The 11375-nt window shown below is 34.9% G+C and overlaps 1 protein-coding gene across 1 annotated transcript; it reads left to right on the top strand.

Annotated features, from left to right (window-relative positions):
- Positions 1–220: 220 nt before the first annotated feature.
- On the top strand, positions 221–1867 carry LOC104417425 (peroxisomal membrane protein 11A). Its single transcript, XM_010028734.3, has one exon. It carries the CDS (start codon positions 295–297, stop codon positions 1096–1098), a length of 804 nt encoding a protein of 267 aa, XP_010027036.1. The 5' UTR covers positions 221–294; the 3' UTR covers positions 1099–1867.
- Positions 1868–11375: the final 9508 nt, after the last annotated feature.

Raw genomic sequence — 11375 nt, 5'->3', positions numbered from 1 at the left:
TAGGAATACGATCATTCGTAAAATGTTTTTTTTAATTATTTATTTTATTATGAAATAAACGCATTACTAATTCTAAAAAATTCATAATTAACTTTTCCACGTGGGGGGCATTACGCGTTGGAATGGTGAGCGCGTCCCGCTCCCACCACCTCTAAGCGCGTGGCGTCATTTCCAGATTCGAGTCTCCCGCGAAGATTAGTCCTAAAGCGCCGCCGCCGCCGTCGTAAACCGTCTCTTTCTCTGCCGGTTCGGTCGGATCTCTCTCTCTCTCTCTCTCTCTCTCTGTGGAACTCCATGGAACCGCCGGTCCCTCGAGCTCTACCGCCGCTCGCTCCCTCCCCGACCGCCGCCAAAGCGCCGGACGCGACGGCCGCGAGCAAAACAACCAGAGACAGGGATTTCCTCCTCCACCTCGAGGCCTACCTCGCCAAGCGAGACGGCGTCGACAAGGCCCTCAAGATCTCCAGGTACGCCGCGAAGATCGTCCTCGCCTCCTCCCTCCTCCCCGAGACCCTGCCCCTCCACCGCCGCCTCAAGAGCTTCGAGTCCAGCGTCGGCCTCAGCCGCAAGGCCTTCCGGTTCGGCAAGTTCGTCCAGGACGTGAACGCTTTCCGAGCCTCGCCCCTCGACTCCGGGCAGGACCTGATTCTCTCCCTCATCGCCTACGGCGGCGAGGGGATATACTACTTCGTCGAGCAGTTCGTCTGGTTGGCGAAATCGGGCCTCATCGACGGCCGCCACTCGCGCCTTCTGTCGAAGATCAGCGCGTGGGCGGAGTTCGTCGGCTACGTCGGGAGCGTGAATCTGAAAATTAGGGATTTGAGGATGTTGCGGGAGGACGAGGCGTGCGTCGAGTCCAGCATCGAGATCGCAACGTCGAGGGGGGTTGATTGCAAGGACGAAGAATTGAAGTTGAGGAAGTTGAGGGAGAAGAAGTTGATGAAGAAGCTGTCCATAATTCAGGACCTGGCTGATGGGCTGATGGCCTTGGCCGACATTAGGGACGGGAAGGGGCGGCTCTCGGGTCCGCTTTTGATGTCGTGCGCGGGGCTCGTGTCGGCCCTGATTAGCACTCATAAGAACTGGGTGTCTTGTTGATCCTGCTGCGACTTTGCATAGTGAGTTTGAGCTGCTTTCTTTCATTATAATGGCGATCACTCAGATTCTTGTTTAGAGAATTTGACAGGGCATATGGCAGAGAAGGACTAGGAATTGGAATTGGAATTTGAAACGAAAGTGAAATACAAATAAGAGAGGCTTTTGTGCTTCACCATCATTTTGATGAAGGCGTGGTGGATTTTATCTATTTATTTGATGGGTTCTGATTCTGATGTGCAAACTGAAATGTCATTCTCGAGCAAATAGGCACAATTGCGATGTCCTTTTAATTTCTTTGTCAAGTATGCTAAGAGTCTTGCAAATCAAGCAGGCGAGGATGATGACATTGACATAGCATTTCAATCTCAAATCCTCAGTCTGAGCTTATATTTCAGAATTTGACCAAGACTGTTGAAGTCGAATCAAATCAAAGGAAGGGGACTGCAAAGTTCCTTCTGGAGATCCCTGAGAAACAATGGTTTGAAGTCTCAGGTCTATCTCTCTGTAGGAACTTGACAAACTTATCGAAACTAGCGCTCTTTGAATGATGTTTCTGTAGGCAGTGGGTTGATCTCTCTGTAGGAAGGAACTTGGCAGATTATCAAAACCAGCGGTCTTCAAATAATGTTTCTGTGAGCTGTAGATTATATGGACTTGCAGAAAGAAGCTGGTTTTGAGTCATTTGCTGCAACACTGACTATTATCTGTAACTTGGTGCTCTGGATCTTGAGTACTCTTCCGCAAGCTATGCACTGCCCCCCTTCATTGACTCGCCGTTCATTCTTTTCTTGGCTTTTGATTAGTATCGTCATATTGATATCATCTGATTTCTTCTATGCAGTGCTGGCTTGCAGGTTTAACTAAAAGTGCTTAGTGTCATATGTCAGTGATAGCTGGATAGATTGTCTTGAGGTCAGTGTTATAGGATTCGTTTGAAAGGGGAGATGATAGGATATGATATGCGTTACCTAGGACCATGGCACAGGTTTCAGCCCTCGTTTGGTATTTGGCCAAAGTAAAAATCAATCAATACTAGGATCTCAACCAGGGCTATAATCGAGCTGACGTAGTAACAAGTTCGAAGTTGACTCACCTGATAGGGATCAGTGCTGTAAACTCGAATCCATTAGGATATCATTTACCAGGTTCGAGATCGACTCTGACATCGATTGCAACAGGGGGTTAGTTGCCTAGTATTGGGCTATCCAGATCTACTGACTCTTTACAGTTCGCCTTCCCATCTAGAGCATCGCGATTGGAAAAGGAAGATCACGAATTAGCACTTTCTCAGAGATGGTCTCCTCGAGATTAGACAATGTTAGGTAAGCAGCTTTTCGAATATCAGTGCCCATCATAAGTTGAGTCTTACGTAATGGGGCCACTGATTTAAGCATGTGCTCGTTTTGCAAAAAATGAGTGATCTAAAAAAATATTTTTTGAAAATAATTGATTATATTGTTTAGAAAAATAGTCAATGAAAAATATTTTCATTATCGATAACAATTTATCCCAGCTATTTCGATAGGCAATCAAAAAAATTTCTATTAATTTATTTTTGTAGGAGATATTGGCGATTATTTTACTCATTTTCCGCGAAACGAGCACATCATATTTATGTGCTTTGATGATGTGGGTTGGGTCAAGTATGGGGCAATAAATTGGTATTGCATGCAAATGACCAAAACGAATCATATGGGTCGATTTGTGTTGAATTATTGTCGACTCAATCTACCCATTTGATGGCCCTACTCTTAACTGGGGGCAATCGGTTTTAGGGTGGATGATTCCCACCCTGTATTCGGGAACCGCCTACTAACAGCTCGTTGGTTTTATAGACCCACCCAGTCCTACCAAGCTTCCCATAATCAATGGCTTGTTTTTTAGCAAGTCATGAATCCATGAGCAGTCAATTCAAACATAGGTCGCGATAAGATTCTATTGTCTATGCAGCCAAAAGAGTTTCCTCTCAAACACATGCAAAGAGTATTTCACTTTTCCCTCAATACTTTGAACAATGAGTAGATTGAAGAAACTACAGAGGGGCAAATGGCAGCGATTAGGGTTTCCAACTTATAGCAAATGGTAGTGACCAAGAGCAAGAGAGGGAAGTGATGCCGTGAGTCATGTTTGCAAGGAATGGCCCAAGGCTAAGCCACGAGCCGATGGGAGTGGAGAGTCGAGAGGCAAATAGACCGAGGGAGTTGCTCAAGAGAGTTGAGATGAAATAACCAACAAGCGAGATAATGGATTTAGGTTTTAATTTTTCTTAAAAATTAAATTCGTTTATATTACGGTTTAGTCCGAGTGGGCAGTTCCACGACTGAAATCGAGAATCAAACAGGTTTTGGGCCAATCCAGTTTGGTTTTGGGCAATCCGGGCCCTTCTTTGTTTCTTTGCACACCCCTACTCTTAATTATAGCTTTTTTGGCTATAGCTTGAAATCTCAGTCAAGTCCTACGCTATGTTTAATACAGGCGATTAGAAAGGAAGCGACTTAAATAATTACGAAAGAAAAGAAAGGAAGGGAAGTGGAGAGATTAAGTTGTTTGGATATTAATGATAGAAAGAAATGGAAAATAATCTATCACGATTTAAATTCCACTTTTATGCATTCATAATTTGAAATACCACAAGAATACAATTGTACAAGCGAGAAGAAAGAAAGACATTATTTACTAAAGGCACGGAATTCCATTGAATCTGTTTAAATCCATACATAGTCGGACGACCTTGGAGGAATTTAGAATACATACAAAATTGGGATAGCCCAATTTCCATCTCTTATATGCCCAAATACCCCCTTTTGCATTAAATAGACAAATTTGTCCTTAATTATTTAATTGCAATTTAAAGTGATAGCCCCAATTTATTTACTTTCTTTCTTTGTTACTTTTTCTATTTAGCTGCCGTAACAAAGAATATCACAAGTGTTGTTCTTGTTTACTGTGGATACTCCATATATATATAATGCATTATGTTTTCTCTTTATTTTTATATTTTACTTCCATAAATAAAAAGAGAATTTCGAAAAAACCTAGTTATTTTTTACATTCTCAAGCAAATTGATAGATTAATTGTCCAGTAAGATCTAGAAAAGATTTAACATAGATAACTTTTTCAAGCAGTCACATTTTTATAAACTTGTACTTTTTTGTTGGCATATTACCGTTAAATCTTTTTTATTAGTTATCATTTATTTACATATACATTTTATGGAATGATTGGATGAGATTAAAAAAAAAAACTCGTTAAAGCTTTTCCAAGGTGAAATCGTAGTTACGTTTCCATTTATGAAACTTCAAAAGATGGAACCTAATTATATCAAAGCGTTGAAATGAGATTTTTTTTGTACGATGCCATTGAAATTTCATTATCATGAATTGACAAAAATGAATATCATTAGTAGAGTGTTTACGATCAAATATCAAGATGCCTCGTTATGCATAAATTTTTTATGTAAATCTTTTTAGTGGTTTGTTTTTAAACACTCCAATAATGGTTTACATGCTCCATGTCAAAGTATCTCGCCAATTGTAATGAAAAAAGACAAATTCTTTGATATGGTAAATATAGAGACTTTATTATATATATATATATATATATATATATATATATATATATATTGTAGACTAAAAAATTAAAAAATAAGAAAGTCACAGAGAAAGTAAGCTTTTGAGAGACAAGTTGTTACTAGAGCAATCATGCAGAAGAGACTAGTTTTTATTTTCTAAATAGCAATAAGTTCAAATTTGACGAAAAACCATAAATAAAAACAAGTATATGAAATTCTTAACTATCACAATTAGATCCTAAATAGAATAATAAAAAGAAAAGAAAAGATTGAAAGTAAATAAATTTGCAACCACCACTTTAGATTGCAAATGGAGTGGATTTAGTTAACTATATCTGAGTAATCATTTCCGTTTTTATTTTCTTTTTCTCCTCCCCTCCATCCGAAGAAGACAACATCTATTTCTACTCTCAGTCCCCCGTTGAATATTTCAACAATTTTGAAAATTTAAAAGTTATTATTTTATAACAGTTTTTTTGGTCAGATATTTTATAACAGTTTCAATAGCCATCAATTGATTTTTTTTTTTTTTTTGGTCGGATTATAGCCATCAATTGATGAGGAGCGATTCTTTTGTAACGGTTTCGTAGCGATTTTAACAACTATCAATTCATGAAAAAAGACTTGATTTTTAAACGCGGTGATGAAGAAACAACGACATTCTCTTTCATTTAACCAAAAAAAGAGAACCTCCAAACCACAATAAAAAAGACACACAAAACAACAAGAAAATTCTCTCTTATCATTTGATTTCTTTTCTTTACTAGATTTTTTATATATAATTTTATCGTTGATATTCCCACTATAGTTTAGTATAGAGTAAAGAGAAATGTTTGTTATATCCTGAGAAGATAGATGCTTGAACCTTGTGCACCAAATTTCATATTTATCAAATGACAGAAAAAATACTCGCATGTTTGAGACAGTTGATCTTATTTGTCTTCTTCTCCAACTTATCTTTAAAAACAAAGCTTTGGAGTGAATTGTTGTTTTGCTGTTAGCATCATGGAAAGGATTTCTTTTAGTGGTAAAAAAGATGAATTTTCTTTACCGAGTAAGCAGTACAATAAATGTGATTTGGTACATGCATTGATATTGTGGGTGAAACAAAACGTTTTTTGACTTCTAAATTTGATATGAAGGATTGAGAGAAGCTTATGTTATTTGGGTGTTAAAATTATAAGAGTCAATACCGAGAAAAATTCCAAACTTGTGTACTTATAATAAATTTATCTAAAATTAATTTTTTTACCACCAAATTCCCTAAGTTGATACAGTTATGATAACTTTAAGTTTCGTTAGTTTTCATTAGATTGAATTAATAACACAAAAAGCCACAAACCGGTATACATATGAAAAATAGAGAATGAAACCTTAAACTAGTACATTTGTTAATAGTTACGTGTCATCTAATTCAAAAATTTGACTATAAAATTTAATAAAAATTAACGGAGTGCAAATTCGTCATGAGTTTAGGGTCTCTTAGGAGTCACGGGTGTACTAATTTAGGGTTTTTTGTGATATTAACAAAATTATAATTAGTGATAGAGCATGTGCTTACTCTAGAACATTATATGGAGATGCTACTAAAAAAATATGGATGCATTGATGTCACTCCTGCAAATACTCATTCTGATGCTAATACCGAATTAGTGAAAAGATAAAGGACATAGTGTGGCTTAGTTTGGGTATTCTCAAATTATCAGGAGTCTAATGCATTTAACAAATTATACTCCACCTAATATACACAAAATCTCAATCAAGACAATGGATTGCCTTGAGTAAGTATTGAAAATTATAAGAGAAATAATAAATTATGGCATTTTATATAGTGAATCTCCTGTTGTATTAGAATGATATAATAAGGATAACCGAATATCAAAATCATATGAAACAAAGTCCACTCATGGATAGGTATTCAACACTGGTGGAGATGCTATAACTTGGAAATTAGCTAAAAAACAACAATTGCGAAGTCCACCATGGAGTCAGAGACCCTAGAATTGCCTCGCTATGAGGCTGAATGGTTAAGAAACCTTTTAGTAGATACTCCTTTAAGAATGAAACTGACACCTTTTGTGTCTATGCATTGGGGTTGCTAAGCAATAGTAGCCATTGCAAAGAATAAAACCTTCAATTGTGAAAATAGACACATCCAATTGAGACATGATGTGATAAAGCAATTCCTTAAAGATGGAATTATGTCCATTGATTATGTGAAGTCAAAATTAAATTTAGCTGATCTTCTGACTAAACTTTTGGAAAGAAAATTAATTAATGATACATTGAGGGGGAATGAGACTTAAGCCAATTGAAAAAATTCAACAATGATGGTAACCCAATTTATATGATTGGTAATCCTATGAAATAGGTTCATATGAGTATAAACAAATTGCTTGTTGATCTAATCATGCACTATTAAACATTACTGTCCCTCCTAAGATGAGAATAGTGCAAGATTGCAATGAAAGAGAGATTGAGTTAAGCTCTTGATGATTTCCATATCAATCATTGGTGATGTCTTAAATTACAATACAAACCTGATGGAATCACCTAAAAAATTGTGAAGTGGGCTACTCTCATGAAATTTAAGCAAAAATTTTGGCGCATTTATTAATAAACCAAGTATGCCCGTGGCTTATTAACACAAAACCACGTTTAACTACAAAATTTGTAGGATGTAATGTGATTGTTGAAAATTCTTGGTTTATAAAAATTTCAAAACTTCATCAGTAATTTCGTGAATTATATTTCATTCTTTCTAGATCTAGTTTATAACCCAAAAGGCACTAGTTTTGCTACATCACATTCAATTGAGTTTATCTAGCATAATTCTTTCAATTTTTTTAAAAATTATTAAATATGTGGAGAATTGTTGAATGTTTCAATAGTTTGAAAATTTTAAGTAATGGCTTCGATAGAAGTAATGATAGTTGCGAAAGTCATTTTTTTGTGACGATTTTGATAACCATCAATTTGATGACTATGAATTATTTAATAATGATTTTATAACGTTTTTGTAATTTGACAACCATCATTTGATTAGAAACGGCTTGATTTTATGAATAGTGGATGACGCAAAAATTGATGAAGAAAAAACGATTCTCTCTTTCATTTAACCAAAAAATAGAACCTCCGAACCATAATTAAAATGATACACACCTCAATAAGAAAATTCTCTCTTCTCATTTCATTTATTTTCTTTATTGAATCTTATATATACTTTTATTGTTCATGGTTCCTTTATTATTTAGGGCAAAGTAAAGAGTAAGGTCTATGGTGTCTTAGAAGGATAGCTACTAAAACCTGTTGCATTAAATTTCATATTTTGAGTTGTATTTTTCTTAAAAAACAGTGTTTTCATCTTAGATAGTTGATCTTGTTTTTCATCTTATTATTTCCAACACCCTCAACGTAACATATTGTGATTGAGACGTTTGAGAAGAGGAGGAAGCATTATATCCATCGCTCGACATTGAAATACTAGATATATCATAAAATATACTTATGTTATATTTGTTAAACTAAATAGGAAAAGAAATGTAAGGAAATTAAGGGGAAAGTGGAGAAAGGAGATGAAAGGAAAGAATAATGCTGAGAAAAATAGAATTGATTGATTGATTAATCCTTAAGTATCAAAAGTTTGAGAGATAGCTTTGTCAAATTAATTTCCCCCATTTTCTTCCACTTTTCAAAGGAAAATAGAATGTTGGCTCAAGCAAAATTATTACTTTCTTTCTCACCCACTTCTATAGTATTTCAGTATCCAAAATAAGGAAATGCTTCTTTGGGGAATTACTTCATCTCTCTCCCACTTTTCACAAAGCGAAATTAATGATGTGTTTGGTAGGTCAAATATAACTTCACATAAGATTATACTTATTCTACATGATGTTCAGTATAACGAGAATTCAAAATTGGCAGGACATAGTTCAGATAAAATCCAAATAAAAAAATCACCCTTAGAGAATATGATAAATTTTAATAGGATTAGAAAATAAAATAGAATAGAAAAAAATGAAAGGAAAAAACAAGGATTTCTCAATTGTACACCACCGGCTCCACCGTGGACATGAATGGTGGCAACACTGGCAACCACCACTCGATGGTTGCGGCAGTAGAGTATGGCTTTTTTCTTTTTTCGCCTTGTTTAGTATTTTTTTTTTTCGAATTGCGTCCATCCTATCCAAGATTCACCAATAGATATAATGGGTTTTGTCGTAATCCAATAAATTTTAGGGTTAATACATGAAAAACCCCAAACTACTATATTTGTGACAAATTTATCCTGAACTATTTTTTTTACCATGAAAAACCTCAAACTGATACACCCGTGATAAATTTACCCCGACTGACTATAAAAAACCTTAAACTGGTACATTTATGACAAGTTTACCCTAAACTAATTTATTCGACCGCAAAAAAAACCCTAAAATTGGTAAATTTGTGATAAATATACCCTCCGCTAAATTGGATTAATACCACAAAAAATCATAAAAATTGTAAACTGTGACAAACGGAGTGTAAAATCCCAAATTGGCATACCAATCAACTATTATGTGTCATTTAACTTAATAATTTGACAGTAAAATTTAACGAAAATTAATAGAGGGTATATTTGTTACAAGTGTACCAATTTGGGATATATTTGTTAAAGATATATCAGTTTGGGATGTTTGGTGGTCAAAAAAATAGTTTTGGGTAAATTTGTCATAGGTGTACCAGTTTGGGATATTTTAAGGTATTAACCCTAAATTTTATATCTTGCTTTATCCCACCCTATCTTAACGCATGCCTAGATGACTAGATGCAACATGAAAGTATTTTACGCATTTCTATTTAGATAGTATTGCAAATTCAAAAATGGATACCATTATAAACTTTTATTACATAATTATGTTATATTACACTATGTTGACTTGCTTCTCCATATTATGATTGTAACATGTACATATAGCACTTTCTTCGATTAATATTTATAAAAGCGGGGGAATCAGCGGCTTAGTGATGGAATCAAGAATTATGCATGCATTCCAATTTTTTATGCTAAAAATATACAAAAAATTGAACGATGATTTCTGTATTTTCATAATTTAACTTGCGTTTTCTTTGTGTTTTCAATTTCTTTTTTTTTGTCGGGGAAGATTTAGGTAAGATAAGCTCCGGATATTGGCTCAAGCACAGTTGATAGATCTGGATTATTTTGCCTAATTCTCAATTTAGATCTAGTCGCAATTCTATCTGTACTTTTTTTTTTATCTAAAAAACCCCAAACTTAGGTTCAATCCCAATTTTACCCTGAACTTTTTCTTGTCTCAATAAAAACCCCAAGAATAGGTGCATTCCAAAATATGCGTAAAAAATAATCAACTTTAACTCTAGTCTCAAATTTGCCCATAATTTTTTTTATCTAAAAAAATCACCAGCTTTCAGTTCAATCTCGAATCTACCTCCATTAACTCTCCTTCAAAAAATTAATGTTAGTTGCTTGATGTGGTATTTCTATGTCGGTAACAAATCCATATTAGCTAGGTGATTTGAAAAATTATCTCCAAAATGAAATTGTTATTTGATTAGAAAATTAGGGAAATTATGCACAGCTAATGATAATTTTTCGACAAAGATCTAGTGTGCGCAGATTTGGCACTATAATTAAAGTTCAGGGTAAATTTGGGATTGAACTTAAAGTTGGACATTTTTTTAGAAAAAAGAAAAGTTCGAGGCGGATTTGAATTAGACTTACAATTAGGAGTTTTGTTTAGTCAAGAATAATTGGAATAGAATTGGAATTAGACTTAAAGTTAGAATTCCTTCCAGGATTTAGTCCTAAATAATTTCTGGGAATTTTTCCACGGTGCATCTTATTTGAGAAGGAGGCGTTCCATTATTTAATTAAGTATCCGTATTATTATATTATTACAATTTATTGTCCTCATTGTTTGCATGTGGACTACTAATGCAAGGAATTGGTCTTTACGCTTGCAAAGAATCCACTCATAATGACAGTTCGCCTATATTTACCATCTTACCATCTCATTATAATCATTCATTAATATTGCTTTAATTATTTTCAATATCAGCGTAGGATCTTCCAAATTCCTAGTGACCTTGCTCACTAGATTTTAAAACGAATCAAAAAATTGTAAAAGACTGTCTTTATCAATGCTAATTGTACCATATATGACACATTAACTATTTCTGACCAAAATTACCACCGCCTGCGGTGGCCTAGTTGGATAAGTGCTCCCATAATCCTTTGCCAGAGGAGAAGAGTTCGAATCCCACTGGCTGCACGAGATCTTAAGTGTGACGTCGGGGTGGTGAGGGTTTACCCCCGTTACTCTAGTCCTGTCGGACTGTCCGTGTTAGTACGGTGCGCGGGTTCCTTGGGTCATAAAAAAAAAAAAACTATTTATGACTAAAATTGACTAGGAAGATTACATAGATAAATCATTAAAATATTTGGGATCAAATTGATTAAATTAAAAAATTTATAACTGAATCAATTGCCATGCCGTAAAATAAATGTCGGACTTTTTTTATATATATAATTTTTACAAAGAAAAGAGGGGCTTTGAACATGTATTATGTTTTAACGTGACAATGCTAAACTATAAATCTACTTGTAAGCGCATTTTTTCAATTATTTCTTCATTTAAGTAATTCTTTTTATCCTATTTTTATCCACGCTAATTACGTATTAAT

The sequence above is a fragment of the Eucalyptus grandis genome, chromosome 6 (assembly GCF_016545825.1).
Source record: "Eucalyptus grandis isolate ANBG69807.140 chromosome 6, ASM1654582v1, whole genome shotgun sequence".
NCBI lineage: Eukaryota > Viridiplantae > Streptophyta > Magnoliopsida > Myrtales > Myrtaceae > Eucalyptus > Eucalyptus grandis.
Note: the sequence above shows the minus strand (reverse complement) of the source record. Positions and strands in the feature narration are given on the sequence as shown.